The sequence below is a fragment of the Geotrypetes seraphini genome, chromosome 14 (genome assembly GCF_902459505.1).
Source record: "Geotrypetes seraphini chromosome 14, aGeoSer1.1, whole genome shotgun sequence".
Lineage (NCBI taxonomy): Eukaryota > Metazoa > Chordata > Amphibia > Gymnophiona > Dermophiidae > Geotrypetes > Geotrypetes seraphini.
In genome coordinates, this window is record NC_047097.1 from 21,068,492 (window position 1) to 21,093,135 (window position 24,644).

Sequence of the window (24,644 nt, forward strand, 5' to 3'; positions counted from 1 at the left end):
TTTTTAGGGCTCCGACGGGGGGGGGGGCGTGGGGGGGAAACCCCCCCCACTTTACTTAATGGCAGTGCACCTACGATTTTAATGCCTACTAGCACCTCAGAATGCTTAGGTGCCCCTAGGTCCAATTCTATAAATGGCGCCTAGTGGATAATTGACAATCATGTGAAATGGCGCTTAGGAGTTAGGCGCCGTTTATAGAATCAGGGCCGAAGGGATCGCAACACTATCCATGTGCTAACCAGTTAGTGCTGTAGCTGTGCTAATTGATTAGAATAGTAATGCCTACTCTCTGCCCCCCCCAACATGTCCCTTAAAAAAACCCATTTTTTTAGGACATGGTTGGTATGTATAGATTTGGCAGTTATTGCTGGTTGCCTGAGCATATCTCATAATACACCATTTAATCTGCATTAGGTGTGCATTAGCGTGTAAAACAGTTTAATATAAGGGCCCCTAAGTGGATAAAGGGAGCCCTTTTACTAAGCTGTGTTAGCCTATTACCCCTTAATTTGGTACCTGTGTTGGGCAAAAAATGTTATTTTAGTCACTTTCTGCCATTTTACATTTGAGAAACAAATTATATCCATGGCTTAAAAAGCTAAATAGAAGTTATCAGTATATAGTGGGGAAATATTTCCTGTTGACTTGCATGAGAGAGGAATATCAAAAGTGCCAGACAGTGCTTAGTGAATCTGATTCTTGCAGATGATCTGGATGGTCTTCACCAATTAGATGGCACTCCGTTAACAGCGGAAGATATTGTCCAGAAAATTGCCAACCGAATCTATGAAGAAAACGACAGAGGTGTATTTGACAAGATTGTTTCAAAGCTTCTGAATCTTGGTCTGGTAGGTTCTCACCAGTCACACTATATTTTTGTTTGGGGGAGATTTTTTTTTTTTTTTTGCTAAGGTTTTCCTCTTTTCCTTTTATAATCCCTCTACCGTTGTTCACCCCCACATCCCATCTCCGTATGACATACTTGGATAACTGAAAATCCTTGCTAGCCCAAGACTGGGAAGAGCATATCCTCTAAGGTGCAGCTTACTGGCTGGCAGGAATTGTCACAACACCAACAGCCATTTTCTCTTCCTTCCTGAGCCTGTGCAAGTCACTGGCTCCCTATCTGCCATTGCATACAGTTCAAGATCTTATTGTTGACCTACAAGTGTGTTCATTCTGCTGCCCCTCAATATCTCTCCTCTCCTCTCTCTCTCCTTATATACCTCCCAGAGAACTCCATTCCTCAGATAAGTCACTCTTAACTTTACCCTTCTCCTCCACTGCCAATTCTAGACTTAGTTCCTTTCATCTAGCTGCCTCCTATGCCTGGAATAAATTACCCAAGTTTGTCTGTCAAGCCCCTTCCCTTTCCTTGTTTAAAAGCAGACTGAAAACCCACCTTTTTTATATAGCCTTCATTTCTTAACCCTACTCTTCTGCCCCCCAGCCCAGCCAGTTGATTATCCGTTCCCCTTAACTGTATCCATGACATCCTGTTTGTCTGTTTTGGCTGTTTAGATTGTAAGCTCTTTTGAGCAGGGACTGTCTTCTTTGTCACTCTGTACAGCGCTATATGCAGTGGCGTACCAAGGGTGGGGGTGGGGGTACACAGCCAGCCCTAGGGGCTGGGTCCGAAACCTCCTGCTGCTCTAAATGGCACCTGTACCTCAGCGTGGTTCCATACTTATTCCGAAGCAGAGTCGGCAGCCATACTGAAGTGCAGGAAGGTCCCGCGATGACTGCATCTGCCATCTCTGCTCCGGAAGATGTAAATGACATCAGAGGGGGGTGGACCGGCAGCCGCAGTCATCAAGGGACCTTGCCACAACTCCCTGCTTCTGCCAGCCCACCTCCTCCGATGTCACTTACGTCTTCCAGAGCAGAGGCATCAGAATTAGTCATTGCGGGACCTTGCTGGTTTGGAAGGAGAGAGGATAATAGGGACAAGTGGAATTGTCCAATAAGAAAAGGTGCAATGAATAAAGATGTCTTTCAACTCATCTGAACAATCAGGTAATCCTTTATTCTTCCAAAAATACTCGACCCGACATGTACATGTTTCGGCCCTACGGCCTGCGTCAGGAGTCTATAGGCAATGTATAAAATCATATGAACATATATGAAAATATATAAACACTATCAAAATATATATTAACACATTCAAATTACTAAAAATATATTATAAAAGAAACAGCAATATTGATTAACCAATGCACACAACCATATATTTTAATACACCAAACATAAAAAAGTATAAATAGCTTATATCGTATAAATGTATCATATAAAAAACCTATATATATTCATATAAAAAACCTTGTGTTGGAAGGAGAGAGGAGCATAGAAGGGTGGTGGAGGGAGAGAAAGAGGGTCAGGGTGGTATGGAAGGGTGGTGGAGGGAGAGAAAGGGGGCAGATGTTGATGGAATTGGTATGCAGGGAAAGGAGAGAGAGACATAAGGGGGAAGGATACTGGACAGAATTGGGTTGGAGGGAAAGAAAGGGGCAGATGCTGATGGAAGTGGGGGGAAGGGATAGGAGAGAGTGAAATGCCAGAACATGGGGGTATGGGAGAGGGAAAGGAAGAAGAGGAGAGGAGAGGAGAGAGATGTCAGACCACTGGAGAAGGGAAGGGAAGAAGATGGATGCCACGCCAATGACAGTAGATAAAAGGAAGACAGTGACAAGAAGATGAGGCAAGCAGAAACCAGAGAAGACAAGGTAGAAAAAAAATTCTATTTATTTATTTTTTTGCTTTAGGGGAGATGCATCACTGTTTCTGTGGTGTTGCATTGAATGCAGAGTCCAGCTTCTTGGTGGTTCAATTTAACCTTTGTCTACGTATTTCAATTTTATCCCCCTTTTACAAAACTGTAGAGCGTTTTTTAGCACCGGCCGTGGTGGAAAGAGCTCTGATGCTCCGAATTATATAAGTGTCTGAACTGTTACCACCATGGCTAAAAACCATACTACAGTTTTGTAAAAAGGGGAGGGGTTAGTTTGTGATTACATATTCCAAACTAGGCGAAGGTGTTTTCTGTGTTTTGTGTGTTCGAAAGACATAGTTTTTCTGTTAGGACTGATCTGTACTAGTCTGGCTTGTTTAGTTTTACAATGGGTGTATTGATGTACTGCTCACAGCAGTATGTAAGATGCTGCCTTTTCCTAAGTACACGCTTGTGTGACATGTGAATTGTTACTATAAATCATGTTTTTCATACAGAGGAGGGGTGTCAAAAAATGATGGGCCCCAGGTGTCACATATGCTAGGTACGCCACTGACTACATTCGTCTGGTAGCGCTATATAGATAACTAGTCTTGAAGCCCGTTACATTAACGGGTGCTAGAATATATGTCTGTCTGTCTTTCTTTCTGTCTCTCTCCCTCCCACTGTCCCTCTCTCTCTCCCTGGTCCCCTTTCTCTGTCTTTCTGTCCCTCTCCCTGCCCCTGTGTCTTTCTTCATTTCTTTCTGTCTCCCTCCCTCCTGCTGTCTGTCATTTTTTCCCTGCATTTCCTTGTGCAGCAGCAACAGCGTTTCGCTCGCCCCCCCCTACTTCCCTGTGCAGCAGCAGCAGCAGCAGTATTTCCCTTCCCCTCCAGGTCCCTGTGAAGCAGTAGCAGCATTTTCCCCCACCCTCCTTCCCTCTTCTTACCACGATGTGACCTGCCTCTTTTGGCCCCTCCCCCTTCCCTTCCCGGGGTCTAGCCTGCTCCAAGGGCTCCCCTTCCCTTATTGCGTTCCTCGCAGGCAGGCCCAGTTTCTCCGTGCACGTTACCTTTTTTTTCATTCTGTTGGCCTCCCTCGCATGGCTACCTGGTCCCGTTGAGCAGCTCGCAGCTGGAGACTTTTTTGTCAGCACTTCACTGCCCGCCCTGCAGTCTGGCCTGCTCCGGGCGAATTTTGTTTTTGTTTAAAAGTGTCACGGCGGCTCCTCTTGATCCCCGCCAGCATCAGAAGCCTTCAAAATTACGGCCCCACACCGCCTCCCTGCTCGAGCAGACCTCCATCAACGAAAAACGGCACTACCATGTGAAGTATATTTTTAAGTTTTAAAGTCGCTGCGGCTCCTCTCATGAGCCGCACCTGCGTCGGAGAAGGCTTCCGACGCAGGCAGCGATCGTGAGAGGAGCCACTGCATCAACTTTAAACTTTAAAAATATACTTCACATGGTAGTGCCGTTTTTCCATTTACGGCTGTGCCCTTGCTTTCTCCCTAGCTCCCAGTGCCCTACCGGTCTGTACACCGCGATCTGGAGAGCAGGGAGTCCAACGATGGCGGCTGGAAAGCAGTGCGGCTGGGCAGCAGTAAGGCTGGGGACTCACGCATGTGCACTCCTGCAAAGCCACGGACATACAGATCAGGGAAAACAGAAGCACAGCAGTTGAGTGCGCATGCGTGGCTAGCATTTTATTATTTTAGATTAATAGTAGTAGTAGTAGTAGTAAATAGGTGATTTCTGCATTTCAGAATATATTGTCCCTTAACAAGACATCTGGCTTGTATGGGGTTTGCCTTCTAATTATTCTACTTCTTTCTATTTACATTGTTTGGGGGTAGTGCTATAAAGGTTTTATGCATGTAAAGCAAATTTTACATGAAGGATTAGTTCTAATTTAATTACACGGCCTAATCCACTCATAAAATTACACATGCCAAGTACACATGTACATGCACAATGTGCTTTCCTGGGGGCAGAACAGAGTTTCAATGTATGAATTTGTTTTAAAGATGCATGTGCTTACACACAGAATATGCACACAGTTTCACCTTCATTGCTGGTATAAATTTGGGTAAGAACATTTGTGTGCTATTGTAGGGGTATATATTATAGAGTCACAATGCCGTTAAGGGTTGCCTTTATAAAATTAAAATCCTAAATCACACGCACCCATGTATATAAAACTCTACTTGATCAATTATTTTTGGATCAGCAGCAGGAAACGTTTTAAAAATGCTTACCTAATTCCTATCACATTATCCGCAAGAGGCAGTTATGATCAAGTGCTAGCTTTTTCTAGCAAAATGTTGCCTCTGGATTTAAAAAAATAATAATTTTAAAATATCTTATATACTGCAAATCTAAGCGGTTTACAACATATATTTATTCTATGTATGTAACATTAAAGCATACTACTCTTCAAGGTATATGGTATTCAAAATCAGAACAATGTTTAACTGGACCCCTTTTTAAATTTTTACTGTAAAACACTTAGAATTTACGATTAGTGTTTTATCAAATTTTTCATTAAACTTTTAATTCATAAAGGCCCTGTTTTACTAAGCTGCAGTAGAGGTTTCTACTAAGCCCTGGAGTGCTAAATGCTCAGACACTCATAGAATTCTTATGAATGTAAATGCATTTAACGCCCCGGGCCATGGTAGAAACTTCTACGGCGGCTTAGTAAAAGAGAGCCAAAAATGCCTGAGAAAATAGATGTGCTGTTAAAAGATTTCTAAATGAACTCCATGACTCAATCTTTCTCAATTCCTGATTATGGGAATGAAGGGGACATCCTGGCACATGAACCCTTAGAATGGTGGAAAACTGGAGCGCTCTTCCAGAGGCTGTTACAGGGGGAAACACCTTCCAGGGATTCAAGATAAAGTTAGACAAGTTCCTGCTGAACCAGAACGTACGCTGGTAAGGCTAGTCTCAGTTAGGGCACTGGCCTTTGACCTAAGGGCCGCCGCGTGAGCAGACTGCTGGGCACGATGGACCACTGGTCTGACCCAGCAGCAGGAATTCTTATGTTCTTATGTTTCAGTCGGACAAAGTGGTTGTTATTCATAAAGGAAGAGTAAAAATCTAGTTACCAGTAGTTGAACACAGAAACGTTCATCTTTAGATAGGATGTCTTTTCCTAAAATACATTAAGCAATTAACATGGAAATTAGCATGTACTGCTAGCACACGGAAGAGCTTGACACTTTGTGTGTGTTAATTCCTGTGTTAAATGACAATCGTTGGGTTTTTGCCAGTTACTGGTGACCTGGATTGGCCACCATGAGGACGGGCTACTGGGCTTGATGGACCATTGGTCTGACCCAGTAGGGCTGTTCTTATGTTTTTATACAATGGGACAGGGAATGGGCAGAGAATGAGTGGGAACAGTACCTCATACAGAAGGCAAGATCTGGTGTGTTGGCACAGCAGTTAACATGGAGCAGTTGGTTGGCATTGTGCTGTCTCTGTGTTAACTATATGGGAAGATGTTGGGCAATTAATCCTGAGGCTTTGCAGTTATTGTGAATGAATTTTTGCAGCTAACGTGTGGTAGCCACAACATTGTAATGCAGCCTAGTAAAAGGAAGCTGGTGGAGACTATTTCAGATCCAGAATTACAGATTCCTACAGGTCATGACTACATCACAGTTATTAGATTATCAACTAAACAAGTGTTAGTGGTTACAACTGAATGCTCATGGCATGACTATCAACACACGCTCACTCTTCGTTTCACATATTTAATTTATTCGTGACAAAGTTCTTTTTCATTCTGTTCAAGGATCCTTGAGGAAGGCAAAGCACTGCCGAAACAGGGCCCGTGTAGGGTCAGGTTTCCAGTTTGTGAGCATCAAAGATACAGCGTGACCATTGTATTTCTTGACATAGACTGTTGTACCTTATGTGTATTTGATTTTTGATCATACAGTACTTTGAGAAATAAATATTTTATCATAAACTCCCTGTTACTCCAGGAACTTGTCATTCCACTTTGTGTGGCTTCTGATGACTATCCATGCTACTCTACAATCACTAGAGTGGGTACTATTGATCGCCCCCACTATAAATGTTAGCAATGCAGCCATTGATTGCATACGGCAGTCTTCTTAGCTTTAAAATAATATTATGGCACAATGGTAGGCCAGTATGGGGAGAGTTGCATTCCTCTTAAAGCATTGTTGTTACTTTTGATCAGTGTATAATACTGAGGGAGTAATTGGTTTATTTACAGATCACGGAAAGTCAAGCATATATATTAGAAGATGAAGTGGCAGAGGCTTTACAGCAGAAAATTGCTAATGAGGCAAAGTATCGTGACAAAGGCTCTGAAGATCCTGATTACCACCCAATTAGAACAGAAAGTGACACGGGAGCAGAGAAAAAGGAGGTGGGAATGGTAATTCCTGGACAAGTAATCAATTCTGTCATCTAGGACAAGAATATAAAGCAGTTGCTCTTTGACTTTGGGGATAATTGCATCAGGCTGGAGGCTAAATAAATGTTGTAAAAAAAAGTTTATTCTGATAGAAACAATATATTAAAGGGGGGATTCTATATATGAGCAATTGAGTCGGGGCACAGCCCTGACAATAGTGACAGGAGAAGCAACCTCCTGTCACTGTTGTCAGGGCTTCTGCTGGGTTTTTTGTTGTTGTGTTTTAAAATCAGGCAGATATTTTGCATGTATTACACATGCAAAATATTTGCCTGATTTAAAAAAAAAAAAAAAAAGTAGTGAATTAATTGCTGTTTTAAAATCAGCCAACAGCAATTGGGCCTTAGTACTGTGATTTGGCAGGAGGGAGTGTAGAACAGTGGCATAATTGTGGATGGGCCTGGGTAGACACAGACCCACCTAATGGTGCACCGTACTGCCCTTTTCCCTCTCTCCTCTATAGCATCCTGGAATTTACCCTTCTGTCTCTCAAGTCCTTCTCTCCCCAATATAGCATACACGCATCCCTAGCATCTTCAGTGATTCTTTTTTGCTGCTGGTGTTGGTCTTAGCCCCAAAGACTTTCCTCTTCCGCAACCCACCAGGCAGGAAGTAGGAAATGATATCAGTGAAGGCAGGATGCAGCAGAGGAAAGCCTTTGTGGCCAGCAGAAAAAAAGAATCACTGGACGTTCCAGGGATGCATGAAAGGTATACTGGGAAGGAACGGTCTTGAGAGATAGGAGGGCAGATGCCAGGATGCCATGGAGGAGAGAGAGGCAAGATGTTGGTTGGGTATTTTTTTTTTTTAACACCTTTTTTTAATATCTCTGGGAGGGGGGGGGAGGCATGGAAAGGCGTTTCCAAGTTAAATATGGGCCCATCCAAAATACTAGGTCTAGCTATGCCACTGGTGTAGAATTGATTTATGTTCCTTAAAGTCTGATAGCTGAGAGCAAACAACTTTCTCTGTCAATATAGGCAGGAAACAAAGGTTGGAAACATGAGGGGTTTGAAGGATCAAGAGCCTTTTTCTTGATGATTGGTCATACTAAGGCCTGTTTCCATAAAGTCAGGCTGTGCATCAATAGGAGCAGTGCCCAAGGTTTAGAAATTTTGAACCAAAAGGAAGGGAGGTGCATGGGTGGGTCAAAGTGGGCATGGTTAGGAGTTATGAATGCAGGGTTATAGAATACTAGGAGTTAGATACACCAGGTATAAGTACTCCTGCCTAAAGTTAGACTCTAAACTATAAACGTTTTCTAGTATTCTATAATGGCAGTTCCATGCAGAATTACTGTTATAGAATCTGAGCTTAGCATGCGTCATCCCGAGAATCTAGCCCTACACGTGTGGGAGGAGTGACCTAGCAGTTAGAGCTTCTGCCTCAGAACCCTGAGGTTGTGGGTTCAATCCCAGTGCTTATCCTTGTGTGGGCAAGTCACTTAACCCTCCTTTGCACCAGGTACCGGAGTTACTACCACGACAAATAGGGAATAACTCTCAGAGTACCTGATCAATGTAGACCACTTAATACTAACATATTTATGAAATATGCACACATCACAATGCTCCACCCAAACTAAATCTCCATTAATGCCTGCACATATAAGTAGCAAAATAGTATGTGGGTGTAATGTCATAAAACAAAGCAGATTCAAACCAAAAACATTTTTTCATTTGTATCTGCAATTTGCTCTCAGAGATGACACATTTTTGCTTTTTTAGTGAATAAAAACTGCTAATATGGTTCTCTCAGGTTCCCATACTTTGTTTTATGACATTACAACCATACACTCTTTTATAACCTCATCAGTTGTTCTGTCACCTGAGGAAGGCAAAACCAGAATCTTTGTTGGGACTATATTTACATTAATAAATTTACTTTGGTTGTATTAAGACATCAGCCATGCCTTTCTTTTTTGTGCCTTTCCCTACATTGGGCATAGGTACTCTCCCTTCTCTCTGTGTTTGCACATATAAGTAACACAATTCAAATACACTTGCAATGGAATCTAATATAATAAAATCTAGGCCGCGCATGCGCACTTCCTATGCGTGCGCCGGTTTTCCATGAGCTGTAGCGACCCATAGGAAGTGCGCATGCATGGCTTACGGTCTGTCCTGCTCCCTGTTGAAAGACGCAGCTCCCTTCCTGTAATTTGGCTGTCTCCAGCACCGTCGTTCCCTCGCGCACCGTACTCTCTCCGCTCTCTCTCTTCCTCCCCCCCCCCCGAGGCGGATGTCGGCCGCGGCGGCCCGAGTCGGATGTCAGCCGTGGCGGCTGCTGGCCGTGGCAACCAAACCCGGAAAGCATTTTAACATGGAGTTCAGGAGGAAGGTATGGGGGGAGGAAAATACTGCACAGGGAAGTGGGTGGGAAGGAAATGCTGCAACACACGGAAATGGAGGGGCAGAAAAGGGGTTGATGGACAGGGGAAGAGGTGCTGATGAACAGGGAGGGGGGTCAGAAAAATGAAGACAGGCCTACTGCTGGACAGGGGGAGCAGGAAGGAGGTGATGATGGACAGGGGGAGGTATAACAAAGGGAGAAGGGCTTCTGCTGGATAAGGTGAGCAGTGATGGGGTGGTGGAGGACACAGGGAAGGTAAAAGGAAGGGAGAGTGGACAGGGGGAGCAGGCAAGGGGTGGTAGTGGACAGCCAAGGGGAAAAAAAAAAAAATGACAGACAGAAATACAGAAAGCGGCTAAGGAGAGAGAGAAAAAAAAATAAAGACAGGCACACACATATATTCTAGCACCCGTTAATGTAACGGGCTATAAGACTAGTAGACTATAAACTTTTACTATTCCATTGGGAAACTATTATAAGACCCCCAGTGAGTTTATCATCTAACTATCTTTTTCCGCTAACTAACTCTTTTCTTTTTTTGTGTGTTTCCTTATTCTTTATTTTCTAAATGGAAAAATAGTCTCAGAGGTGTTAAAATCCAATTTTATGGTCACTCTTTTAGTTGTAATCATTGGCTTTTAACCACCGGCCACCCGCTTAATTTTTATTTATTTATTTATACTTTATCTTTTTATATATATATTTTCTCTCTTCTTTCCTTTTCCAAACTTCTTATAAAAAATGTAATACTTCCTTTCTTCCTTTTCTTTAAAAATGTCAATATCTTAATAAACTGTTAATCTCTTTCTTCTCGGGAAGGCTTGTATTAACAATCCACTTCATCAGCGTTCATTCACATATTTAAGTCCTATAATATTTCATAGAAGAAACACTTGCTGAAAAAACATACACTTCAGTACTTATCCCAAATGTTCAACTTTCAAGTAGCGACCATTCCCAGCCACTTTCTTCACAGGTAACCAGTAATCACTGTGCATAAGCCGCTTCACTGAACATCATAAAAAAGATAAAAAGTATAAATAAACAAAAAAAAAAAAATAAAAATTAAGCGGGTGGCTGGTGGTTAAAAGCCAATGATTACAACTAAAAGAGCAAACATAGAATTGGATTTTAACACATTGGTGGAGCTCTGAGGCTATAACAGCGGAAGCTGGAGCGGCCCGCTTTCTTAATGCAAACATCTTCCTTCCCATCAAACCCTTAATCAAACCCCCAAAAAGACACGTAAACCTGAGTGGAGAAACCTGGCTGCAGCCCTGTTTATTGACAATTAACAAATTTAAATAACATTTACATATTATAAATAACATTACCAATAACATTAAATAACAATTTATCCCTTAAACCAGCACAATGGTATCACCATTGCGACCCAGATCCCGAGCTACTGACTCAGATGTAAATGGCCCCCGACCCTGCCATCTAAGCAAGGGTCCGAGGGGTGGCATGTCCCCACATGCCCTCATTGTCCAGGGTCATCCGACCCACCAGGCACGGCTCCCAACTGGCCCACCGCTCATCCCCATGATGAGACCAGCCGCCAGTAGCTCGGGATACCGCCAACTGAATCAAACACTAACCCCCCAGGTACTAACGGGCGGGAGGGCGGGAAAGTTGTCTCGGAGGACCAGAAACCGTTAAGGTCCTCCGAGTGCCCTCCTTATATGCCCTACCCACCCCCCACTAGGGCCGTGACCTTTGCCCTATCAGAGGCCAGTCCCACGGTGGGAAGGCCTCTATCCCCCCAATTTCAACTTTTCCTCCTTCCTTAACTCCCCCCCCCTTCACTAATCCCGACGGATGGACGGCCCCGCGGGCCTCCCAGCTCCGCGTTAGAGCCGTCCGTCGAGACAGGCTCTCGGACTTTTTATTTTACCACTTAGAAAATAAGAGAATCAGGGAAAACAGAAAAAAGGAAAGAGTTAGTTAGCTGAAAAAGATAGTTGGATGATAAACTCACTGGGGATCTTATGATAGTTTCTCAATGGAATAGTAGAAGTACTAAATCATTTACAGAGCACTTATCTTGCCACAGTACTTATTTATCCACGTGTATACTGCTGCACAATTTTATAAAAGGCCTTTCTCATGTGTGAAACAGGCTATATACACAGAAAAATCTACATAAAATTAACTCCTTAAAGAGCATTTTTGAGAGAAATAAAATAGAAAAAAATCTTCCTTTTATTTTTTTTTTTACATTTTCATTTTATTACAATTTTAACATAATTCACAAGAGAACTCTTGCTTAAGAAAAGCAGACTGAAACATCATCCAAAGAAATTTGCAGAATTAATCTGCAATATTAAAGCATTCAACTATATTTTCCTTAGACTACAATAACTGAGTGGGGGTGTCACAATAGAGCGAAGAGACAACTGCGTTCCCTATAATCAAATTACTGTTTTATACTAACTAAACTTTCCCAGTTGCCAATTTCTTCAAATCCAGAAAGGCTCGTAACTGTTCACATGAATAAAACCCATATTTCAATCCCAAATATTTTACCATGAATTTACATGGATAAGCCAAAAGAAACATTGCACCCAAAGTTACTGTTTCAGTTCTCATTGCCAGAAATAACTTCCTCCGCTCCTGTGTCTGTTTGGTGACATCAGGGAAAATATAAACCATATTTTGCCATGAAACAAAATCTGAGTTACGAAATATAGTCTTAGGGCTCCTTTTACGAAGCCGCGTTAGTGGTTTTAGCACACGCTAAACCTGCGCTACGCGGCTAGAATTCACGCCAGCTCAATACTGGCGTTAGCGTCTAGCGCAGACGGCAGTTTAGCACGCGCTATTACCGCTAACGTGGCTTCGTAAAAGGAGCCCTTAGTCCTGCATTAATGTCTTATTCAAAAACGAATGAAACTAGTAAAGTAGCTCTCACTGAAATATCAGATAGCGTGGTTTTAAGCAGGTCAGTAACATTTAAAGGTTCGGTTGCGCTTAAACTCAATTCTTCTGTTTTTGGGGTGGCTTTCTTCATAGGTAAATAATATATTCGATTAAGGAAAATTTTCCTTCTAAATTATATCATTTGGCACCTCATAGTTTGTAAGATCATGAATCACTTGCTCTAAGTTATGTTATAGTATGTTATAGTATTTGTAATTGATTTAGTGCTCCTTATATAAGCCACTGCCGGCCACGCTAGCCACGACTGCCGGCCACGCTAGCCACGACTGCCTCCCTTGAGCAGGCGGTAGTTTTTAGGCCAGTGTGGGGGTTAACGCATGATGAAACGTCACGCGTGTTAACCTCGCTAGTGCAGCTTGATAAAAGGAGCCCTTAGTCTGGATTGCACTATGTGCAAATATAAGAAAGAAAGAGAGTAGAGATTACATTAGATAGAGGTACATAGATTGTGAGCCCACCGGGACAGATAGGGAAAATGCTTGAGTACCTGATTGTAAAACCGCTTAGATAACCTTGATAGGCAGGATATAAAATCCTAATAAAACTTGAAAACTTAAAACTTAAGATTGGCAAAAACATTTGCTAACGCATTACAAAAATGATGCTCTCTCATTATCTGCCTGTGAAACAGTATTTTACTCAGCTGCCATTAAATGCCTGTGATACAAAGAATTAGTAAATGGTTCTTGAATAACTATATCTGGGTTTCCATTTACTTACAGCTTTATTTTATGTGTATCTATGCAGAACTCAAATAAAGAGGATCAGGATGATTTAATTACTGGAAACACTGACGATATTGAAGATAAGGTTGGGAGTTCTTCAAATGGCTTGGAGAGAAGAAATGAATTCTCAACTGAAGATAACTTTGAAGACCTAAAATATTTCCCCAATTTTTATAGACTCCTGACCAATCTGAAGTCAGGTAGGGTATGTAGTTTCTGAACAGGATGTTCTATATCTGTATCTAAGGGCTCCTTTTACAAAGCCACTGTAGTGGTTCTCCCACAGCAAACACACCAAAGTCCATAGGAATTGAATGGACTTCAATATATTTGCCGTAGGAGAATCACTACCATGGATTTGTAAACGGGGCCCTAAATCTACAATGGTGTGCAGAAGTCTGTAATAAGTAACTCTTAATGCTCTGTGAAATTTCTGTAGGTGGAACATCATACTTCATGAATGACATTTTAGAAGTAATGTCCAACTCAAAATAAGGGTATCCAAGTTAATGGTTGTGCATTTCTCAGGTATGTCAGAATAGGCATTAGTAGATCTTATTCTAAAATGTATTAGAAATGGACATTAGATGGGGGGGAGGGTCACATGATGCCAGCCTCCTAGTAGAAGCAGTAGAGAAGTGCTTCATATGGAACCTGCAAAAATCGGCTACATATATCTATTTCGGGGCCTTTTTCCCTGCTGATTTGATGGTACCAAAATACTCAATGAGCATGAGGTCAGACACCAAACATTCTGAGTGGAGAAACCACAGTAGGCCCGCAAAGACCCAAAAAGCTGCCCAGGGCAAAACTCCACTAAGCGATACCAAGATGGCAGAAAAGTACGCCCAGGCAGTGGCGTAGGAAGGGTAGGGGGCACCCTCTTCTCTATACCCCTGCTCCTTCCCTCCCCCCACTCCACAATCATGGTCTCCCTACCCCTCCCCCATACCTCCACCAGCACAAGTAGCTTTTCTCTAGCATGCTCCTCCCGCCAGTGTTGGTTCATTTCTTCTCTCACATCACTTCCTGGCCCCATGACCCGGAAGTGATTCAGAGGCGAACCAGGCTGGCACAAGCAACAGGCAGGAGAAGTTGCTTATACTAGTGAAGATCTACAGAGGTACAGGGTGGGGGGGAGGGTTGGTGTGAGCAGGACGGGGCAGGGTGGGGCAGAGAGCTGCCAGCACCTCCACCAACATGGCACCTGGGGTGGTCCGCCCTACCCCCCCTTACTGTGTCACTGAGCCCAGGAGATCTCCCGAACAGTTACAGCTGCACTGAAGGATCATTTAAACAAGCTCCAGTCAGCAGTTAAGAAACATTTCATGTGGAACCTGCAAAAATCAGCTGTTGATTAAATTAACAAAAAATTTGATTCATATTCTTGGTGCCTCACTGAAGTGGAGTGTCGGTTATCAGAATGGGAAGATGAGGCCTTAAGAATGGTGTGCTAGCTAGAAGATCTGCAAAAAAAGAATGCTGCACTCCGCAACTGGGTGGAAGAGCAAGAGAATAAGCCATGCAAAAACAATTTCCAGGTTGTTGGCCTCCTGAAGTTAGTGTCAGAACCAGAACTGTGTAAATTTTTCAGCCACTGGCTCACATCCCACCTGGGCCTAGATAACACAGCCACCACATTTTGCTGAGAACAGGCCCACAGAATAGGCACATGAAGGGCCACAGATACTAAACTGCCCACAGCTATTGCCAGCTTTCTTAACTGGGCTGAAAAAGAACCTGTATTAAGAACATACCATAAATAGGAGCGGCTGGTCTATGTATGAGAACCACAAAATCTTCCTGTTCAGCAATTACTCAGTCCAAGTGGCAATTCAGAGGAAGAAAATGACACCCATATTCTCGTCTCTGCATCATTATGGAATTTGCTTTGCACTGGCATACCCAGCCAAACTAAAAGTGTGGCACAATGGAAAAATGTTCACACTGATGAATAAAGAGGCAGCAAAAAAGTTTTTACATGGTTTACCTGCAGAAAATGGTGGTAGAAAGGATGCACAACTGCATGGCGGGCAGGAAATGGTTTCCACTTCCTACCCAAGCTGATATGGTTGGACACTTTAGACAGAAACATAGAAACATGACAGCAGATAAAGGCCTAGTGGCCCATTCAGTCTGCCTTCCCCACCATCCATTATCGTATCTTCTCCCTAAGAGATCCCACTTGCCTGCCCCATGATATCTTGATTCAAATGCGGTCTTTGTCTCTACCACCTCCACCAGGGGACCATTCCCTAAATATACCTTGCATTCATTTCTTCTCCAGTCATCATTACTTCACAGATGCCTGTGGGGGAGTTGTTTGCTGTGGGATAGCTCCCCGCACAGCTCCTTGGAAGTCCCCTTGGCACATATACCCAGTGATGCAGCGAGGGGGTGTGGGCAGTTCACTCAGGCACCTGCCTAGCGGGGGGTGCCAGAACCGGTGCCTCTTCTCTTCTCTCCCTGACAATGGGATGGGTCTCTGAAGGGTACCTTCTTGCCACTACTTCTTCAAATCTTCAAGATCAGCGAGCAGGCTCTATGCGCTGCTCACGCCAACCTCGTCCCTCACTCTGACATCACTTCCTTTTCACAGGGCCAGGAAGTGATATCAGAAGGAAGTCTCAGCCAGTATTCCAGCCTGCTCACTGCCAAAGAAGATGTGAAGAGGTACGGGGGGGGGGGGGGAGCACAGCGATAGTAAGGAAGAGCAGGGAGTGCAGCGATGTTGGGGCAGCAGGGAAGAGCACATCAAGCGGCGCACAGAGTGGTGATGCTGGGCACTTCCACCCCAGGTGCAAACTTCCCTCCCTAAGCCACTGCATACATCAGGGTTGTCAGGGGGGACATATTCTGTTCATGATGGACATGGCAGCTTGGCAGTCTTATGGTCAAGCATCTTGATGCTATATGGATATATTAAATGCTCGCATGAAGTCTGGATGAAGTATATTGAGGGCATCTCTTGAATACATGAATTGCTGTTCTTTCCTGTACCATACTGCAGGGGGGCTCGATATAGCCCACACAATACTGTTCTAGGACTCGGTACTTTTTATTCAAGTTACTTTAGGGAGCATTCAGATACAGAAGCTCTAAATGTTTTGCCCGGGGCTTACTATTACAGACATATTCTATTCTCCTCATCTACTTAATGAACACAGAAAATGATGAAGATTTCAAGCTTGAAAGCGATAGAATAGAAGTTGTAAAGGATTTCAATCTCCTGGGCTCTTTCGTAAACAAAGAAGCAATTAGCAGGGAAGAAATACAGTGGTACTTTGGATTACAAGCATAATCCGTTCCAGGATCATGCTCGTAATCCACAATGCTCGTTTATCAAAGCGAGTTTTCACATAGAAAATAATGGAAACTCGCTTTCCCCCCCCCCCATAACCGGCATCACTCCCTCCTGCTCGCAAAGGCCCCCTCGCTCCAATCTCGGCGAGAGGGAGAATTAGAAGTCCTTGAGCATGCGCAGATGCATGCTCAAGGCAGGCAGGCAGAAGCCGGAAGCCGGAAGATCTTCTAGGCACACGATCTGTGCCTGCGCTAAACAGGGGGGGGGCTAAGTTTAAGTTGTTCGGGCGGGGGGGCCAGTTCATATGGGGGGGCAGTTGGAGCGAGGGGGCTTTTGCGAGCGGGGGGAGCGATGCCAGTTATCGGGGGGGGGGGTGCTCGCAATCGAGTCAACACTCGGTTTGCGAGTCAAAAGTTTGCTGATTGTTTTGCTCGTCTTTCAAAACACTCGCAAACCGGGTTACTCGCAAACCGAGGTTTGACTGTACTCTGCAGAATAGCACTTGGTTGCTCTTCAATGAAAGTTCTTGATAAAGTATTCAAACACAAGAAAATAACACTCCAAATGAAGATCAGACTTGTCCACACACTCATTTTCTCAGTGGTCAATTACGGATGCAAAAGCTGGACACTATGGAGTTCATAATAAAAAAAAAAAACACGTCTAAAAAGTGTCATAAATGGCTACTTGGACGATCAAAAAGCCTTATCGTCCAAGTACCCATAACCAAAGCAGGCCTTTCCACTGTCTCTAAATGCACAGAGAGAAAAGAGGCGTGTGTAGAGGAAGGGAAAGGGCGGGCGGTGGGCCGACCTACACCTAGGCGTGCAGCAGGTATAACCAAATCATTTGACAGGTTGCCTAGTTGGCACTTAGACCTTTTTGACTTACACGAAGTCAAACCAGGTCTAAGTGCCGAAAAAGGGGCCGCTGAGCTGATGGCCGCTGGCGCGATCAGTTCAACGGCCCGGCAACCTACCCACCCACTCACCACAACCATCACAGCAGGAGAGATGCCTCATCTCCCCTACCGCGATGCCATCACTCCTCTACCCGAACTGCCGTGACCCACAACAGGAGAGATACCCTATCTCTCCTGCCGCGGGTCGCGGCAGTTCAGGTAGAGGAGTGATGGCATCGTGGTAGGGGAGATGAGGCATCTCTCTTGCCGCGATACATCACCCCCCCACACACACACACAACATCGTGGCAAGAGGGAGCCCAAGCCCTCTTGCCCCGGCGATCGTGCCCCCCCCTGCCGAGTACGATCGGGCCAGGAGGGAGCCCAAACCCTCCTGGCCCCGGCGAACCCCCTGCCTGAATCTGGCCAGGAGGGAGTCCAATCCCTCCTGGCCCCAGCGACCCCTTACCCCCCACCCCCCACTACAATGACCACCCCCCCCGAACCCTCGATCCCCCCGGCCGACCCCATAGGAGGAGCCTAAGGCTCTCGGGCCTATTATGATTGGCCCAGGTGCCTCAGGCCCCACCTATGGGCGGGGTTTCAGCCACCTGGGCCAATCCGGCCCCATTCTGGAGCCGGCTAGCCTGCCAGATGGGCGGGCTTCGCACCCGTCCGTCTGGCCAACATTGAAAAGTACAGGGAAGGGGGAGTGGGGGTGGGGGGTTGTGGGATCGGCCGTGGGGGTCGTGGGTCAGCGGGGGAGCCGATCGAGGATTCGGGGGGGCGGTCATTGGGGGAGGGGGGTTGTGTCGAGGGCCAGAGGGCCTAGGATCCCTCCTGCCCGTATTGTAGTGGGGGTGGGGGGTATGGGGTCGCCAGGGCCAGGAGGGCTTGAGCTCCCTCCTGGCCCGATCGTACTCGGGGGGGGTCACCGGGGCCAGGAGGGTTTGGGCTCCCTCCTGGCCCGATCGTACTCGGGGGGGTTGCCGGGGCCAGGAGGGTTTGGGCTCCCTCCTGGCCCGATCGTACTTAGCGGGGGGGTGGGGGCACGATCGCCGGGGCAAGAAGGCTTGGACTCCCTCTTGCCCCGATGTCGTCGGGGGGTGCCGCGTGTGCCCGGGGCAGGGGGCTTCGGTTTCCTCCAGCCCCGATGTTGTGTGTGTGTGTGTGTGGGGGGGGGGGGGGGTTGGGGGGAATTCTGTAACCAGTGTTGTTTTTGACAGACACCGGTTACAGAATCCAGCTTTTAGGCGAAGGACTGGCTCCTCCTTTGCCTAAAAGCCCTTGTGTTGGAAGTTTTGGGCTTATGCATTTTTTTGGTTCATTATGGGGTATAAGTGTAGACGTCGTGGGGGTGTACTTGTAGATGTAGTGGTTGGCTGGGTGTTTAAACAGCTGAAGGTAGAGGCAGGCCATAATCAAAACAAAGACGTTTGTTTTGGTTATGGACACTTTCCATGCTTCTGCTTTCAACGTTTAAGGCCTTAGGCCAAAAAGGGACTTAGACGGTTTTTTTGATTATGCCCCTCCACGGAAACAAGACAGAAAGAAGATTGACTCATCTGAGCTTTGGTGCTGGAGGATTTTATGCGTGCCGTGGACCGCCAGAAGAACTAACAAATCGATTCTGGAAGAGATCAAACTGGCTATGTCACTCAAAGTCCAAATGATGAAGTTAGAACTGTCTTATTTTGGTTACACCGTAAGAAGAGAAAGATCATTGGAGAAAGACATCATGTTTGGAAAGAGCAAAGGAACCAGGTGAAGAGGACAACCTGCAACCAGATGGCTGGACACATTGAAAACAACCATACGGATGACGCTGAAGGGCCTTACTGGACTAGCACAAGACCAATTTCTTTTTAGATTTGTAATTCATCAAGTTGCTAAAACTCAAACATGAGTCAATGGCACTTAGCTAACTAACTTAATGTTTTCAAGTACTTTGTTACCACAGTTTTCATTGTTTGATGTGGAGGGCTTTTTTCAATAAGACGTCTAAATCCTGGGGTGTTACACTTTGGGGCTTTGTTCTACCTCAGTTTTACTTGTAAATGCATGGTGAAATATAATAAAAGAAAATCTATTTTGTCACCATGTCATTCTCTACTTTGCATCCCACCATTTCTTCTTTTGCATAGGTAAAGGATGAGCAATTTGTAGCCTAGAAAATGTATCCAGGGAACTATTAGTCACCCAAGCAAATTCTTTTTTAAAATGGCCCTCTTACTGCTCACTCTCTTCACACAAATAATTTATATTATTTTTAAACAAGACTGTGTTTAAAACATACACCACTCTATCCAAAGCATAGCAACATGGTAAATGCCATCAGATAAGACTTCCTATTGAAATATCATGATAAGGGAGGATTCACCGTGTATTTAAAGAAATACAAGAGACAATAGTCAAAGTCTACATTATTTTACAAACATTTTCTTGTCCTTTTCCACAGAGAAAGATGAAAAAGAAAAAGAGACACTGATTACAATAATGAAAACCTTGATTGATTTTGTGAAGAAGATGGTTAAATATGGAACAATTACACCAGAAGAAGGTGTTTCTTACTTGGGTAAGAATGCATGTTTCTCTAGACTGAATAATGTTTTTGACATCTTTTTTGTAAAACAGGTTCACATGTGAAAGCAGGCTCCTAGTTAGTTAACAAATACTGACTAAGCCAACACTGGTATTCAACAGCACATGACCAGACACATGACCAGGTGTCAATGAATATCAGCTGTGACTATCATGGCACCACCCAGGCAGTGCCAGCTGTGTAGAGTCAAGGTGAAGTAGAGAAGCTGTTCTAAGTCAACCATCTAGATATCTCCCAATCATAGTGAGGGTAGAAGGTGCCTGGAGTGGTGCCCTGTTCTGGGCAGGTCATTTTGTCTCTGCTGGACACCATTCTGGGACACTTTAACACCTAGGGCTCGTAGTCATCTGTTGAATGTATAGGAATCTTATAGGGACTGCACTGGACTGGACTTTGTACATTGTTTATTGGTTTGGCTGGGGGGTTGGGAGTGGTATTGGGAGGGGGTGGGGGGGGGGTTGGCTCAGGTAAATGGTGAAATCGAGCTGTGTATGGGAACTCAATTTTTCTGTTGAACGCCATGTATAGTTGAGCCTTTTGTTTACCTTGAAAAAGCAATAAAATATATCTTTCAAAAAAAAAAAAAATAAAAAGACCTGCAGGGCCCATCAGTACATTCCTCTCCCATGACCTACATGTTATATGAAAGACAGAAGAGAACAGGGTCTAGGAGAGGAATGTGCACTGACAGGTAGAGTTACCAGATTTTACTTTAGTAAAATCCGGACCCCCTAGATCTGCCCCCCAGGCCCGCCCAATTCCACCCATCCATGCCCCGTTATGCCCCGGTCCTGCCCCCAATCCTGTCCTAGCCCCACCCCAGTCCCCCCCAAACGACATAATCGTGTGACATCCGCGCATGCATGAATGCCCTCCTGCCCAACCTGATTTTGAGGAAGCTTTTCAAATGCCGGGTTTTGGAAAGCCATTCGGACCCCCGGACATGTCCTCATCAAGGAGGACATGTCCGTGGAATTCCGGACATCTGGTAACCCTACTGACAGGCCCTGCATGTCTTTATAACACCTTGTTGTTGCTGCTGCTACCACTGTCAGTGGGTCTGGCACTAGCCTCTACTTTTATAGGCATGTCTGTGCGGGCAGAGTACAATAGGGGAGGGGAGGACTGCTGGGAGTTGCCGGAAGAAGGGGAAATATTTATTCATTCGATTTTTTAGCCCATCCTCCCAAAGGAACTTAGAATGGGTTACAAATCAGGTGCTCAAGCATTTTCCCTATCTGTCCCAGCAGGCTCACAGTCTATCTAATAGACCTGGGGCAGTAGAGGATTAAGTGACTTGCCCAGGGTCACAACAAGCAGCACAGCGTTTGATCCCACTTCAGCGTACACTGGCTGTAGCTCGCCTAAGTATGCCTATATGCCTAAGTATGCCTATATGCCTAAGTGTGTGCTTTCTAACTTGTTCTGTTTCTTTTCTAGTTTAAAAAGAAATTCCAGCTTGTGACTGCCCAGTACCATTTATTTACTTGCTAAGATTTTTCATTTCATTTATTAAAAATGTATAGACTGCCTTACAATCTCACCCACCTCAATTTCTGCTTCCATCTCTCCCTCTTCCCCTCTCACCTCCATCAGGCTCTCTTTCCCAGCCACATAATTCCCTCTATGCATCCCATCATTATTTTTCTCTTTCCCCACCCATCCCCATTAGTCTCTTTTCATCCTCCAACTCCTATCCATCTTTTCCTCTTTCCTCCACCACTTTCTCTTATCTTCCTCGATCAATCTTTCTCTCCTTATCTTCACACACCCCACCAATCATTTTCTCTCTCTCCCCTACACAACCTCATTAGTCACTCTTTCTCCCACCCCAACTGTTTCTTTTGCTCATACTTTCACTTTTTTTTCTCTTCTCATTACTCAGTTTTTCTCTCTTTCCTCCTCCCCCTCCCCTTCATATTCTTGCTGATCGGCACCCCTTGTAGGCCACCGCTGGTTTCTTGATGTCTCTAAACTCCTCACCCATGCTAGTCACTGCTGCTCTCATCCTTCTGCAGGACTGCTTATGGCACCCAGTTTGCACGCCTCTGGAACAGAGTGAAAAAAATGAATTATTTCTAGCATGTTACTAACTGGCAGCAGGTCTCTAAAGTGCCTTAAATCCTATGCAATAAATTCTGATTTGCCAATAAGAGCCATTTTGTCTGTTGCCCTTACTGACTTTGATAAAGCGGCAGGTGAGTGGCTAGGCCAGTGAAGAGAAATATCCTCTAGGACTCTTCAACTATCTAAAAGAATTTGTTTCCAAGGAAACCAAAATGAGAACAGTCATTAGTGTCTATAAAAGTATCAGGATGCTCAGTTGCTTAGATACTAAGCACATCGTACATTGTCATTGCTCAGGATGATCAGTCTCAGGTGTTTTCTCATACAAATCAAGGCAACTTTGTTTGCTTGTGAACTTCTGTATTCATGTTTGAAAAATAAAGTAAAATTAAGTTCAGGAAAGGAATTTGTTTTATAAATTATCTGTTTAACCCCCCTCCCCCTCCCCTTTTTATGAAGCTGTGTTAGCGTTTTTATTGCTGGCCATGTCGATGAAAGTTTCGTCACTCATAGGAATTCTATGAGCATCCATCAAACAAAAGGCCAGGGAGACGTCTTTTCCAACCAATGATCAAGTCTTTATTTGAACCAGTGGTCCCAACAAGGATCTTAGTTTTGGCGTATTAGAGACACCTTCCTCAGGGGACACTTCTCTATCATTCCCGATTCAGACCTTCTCCTTTAGATTCTGAGCGATTTTACCACATTTCCTGCACGGTGTTGCTACCTCTCCACCAAGATCACCGAGTTGGAGTGGTAGCGATCCAGGACAAGTAGAGTCTTCCTCCATGTCTTAATAACAGACTATGGACTTTTCCTCCAGAAAATTGACCAACCCTTTTTTTAAAACCAGCTATGCTATCTGGTCTTACCATAACCTCTGGAAAGTGTTGCATTAGTCAAAACCATATGTTCACTTGGTGTTATTCTTGATCCTGTATTGAGATGTTTGAAGGATTATCTCAATGAACAAAATTTCAGACTATTGGTGCACGTAATTCCAAATTTTGATTAGTGTATCAACTTGCTGCTCAGCTAGCCTAGAAAAGCGTTACGAAGCTTGCAGATTGCACAAAACGCAACTGCATGGATTTTATGCAGTTTATCTAGGTTTGAACATATTTCACCTGTAAACTTCTCTGGATGCTGAACATATTTCACCTGTACTCAAGAAATTGCATTGGTTACCTATTGAATTCTGGATACAATACGAAATCCCTCTGTTGGTGTTTAAAGTAATAATTGGTCAAATTTCAGTAGTAATAGCCTCGTCTTTACATTTACATCAGCTGTCTCGATCATTGTGATCAGAATCAAATAATTGTTGGATATCCTCTCCTTTCAAACTGTTTCCTTGAATGAGTATAGGTCTAATATATATATATAGGTGGTCCTCTGTTATGGAATGCATTGCCAGTTCATAAGAGGGCAACGAAAAAACTTGATTTCAACAAGAGCCTAAAGACCTTTTTTTTGAACAGGTATTTGGGGCAGAGTACTGACTGTTACTATATGTTGCTTAAACTGGAGTAATTTGAATTAGAGTGATCTGAGTTCATGTTGATGCTTGTTGTATTTTATATGTTATTTTAATTTTCTTAATTTGTTTTATTTTGTTATTAATTTTTATGTATGCTCATTTGTGATCTACCTAATCCCCCCTTTCAGGAAGCTGTTAGGCTTTTGTATCACTGGCAGCAGCGTTATTACCTCCGATACTTAATACTGCCACAACTGGTGATAAAAAAAGCCTAAGGTGAACCCGAAAGGAGAAAATCAAAGATAACGTTGGAAGCGGATGCCTGAGAGGAGGCTCCGTTATTGAGCCATGATGACTCTGCTAAGGAATCTTCCCCCCCTACCTGTGGATATGGGTAAGAGAAAGAGAGCGACCCGCACTGTCACTCCGGCAGCGGCGGCAACCCAGCAGCGGATGGTGCAGGCAACAATAATGGAAGTGTTCTCTCGTTCGGGCAAGTCTGTAGTTCCTACTCCGGGGGAGAGCCTGGTTTGTTCGGGCAAACCTGTGCAGGCAGAAAGGGCGTCATTGAGCCCTGAGCAGTGGATGATACCACTCCAACCCGTAAGTACACTGGTGGAGGGAGAGCTGGTAGCATCGTTCCTTAGATTGGAATCTTCACTTTACGGCTTTGGAGGGAGTCCCGCTCGAGCCCCGTTGGTAGAGGGAGAGCAGGGAGAAGATCAACAGCCCCACACCTGAGGTCTGAGGTGCATCGGGAGGGACCAGCATATAATTTGCATACAATATGAATTGTTGGAGAAACCCACAAAAACTGACATGGAGGCACTATGGCAAGCTATATCGGTTATCTTTTTCTATTTTATCTACTAACTATGGAACAGTCTTTTCCAAAGCTGAGCAACAGGGTATAGATATTGTTCAAATAAAAGAAAAACTAGAAAAACAGGAGACAAAACTCTCCGAAATGAAACAAACAGAGTTTGGACTGTTAAAAGAAAGAACTTATATGGCTAGAAAAATGGAGAGCTTTGAAAACCAGTTGAGGAAGAATAATTTGAATTTTCCTAAATCTCCTGTGATCTTTTCTATTGAGATGGTTAG

The 24,644-nt window shown here is 44.3% G+C and overlaps 1 protein-coding gene across 1 annotated transcript in view; it reads left to right on the plus strand.

Annotated features, from left to right (window-relative positions):
• The window catches only part of SCG3 (secretogranin III), a 45,001-nt gene that overhangs the window by 10,869 nt on the left and 9,488 nt on the right, over positions 1-24,644 (plus strand). Inside the window, exons 5-8 of the mRNA XM_033920751.1 lie at positions 706-848; positions 6,963-7,127; positions 13,209-13,386; positions 19,850-19,966. Of these exons, the coding sequence (XP_033776642.1) occupies positions 706-848; positions 6,963-7,127; positions 13,209-13,386; positions 19,850-19,966 (603 nt within the window). The remainder of the gene's footprint in view (positions 1-705; positions 849-6,962; positions 7,128-13,208; positions 13,387-19,849; positions 19,967-24,644) is intronic.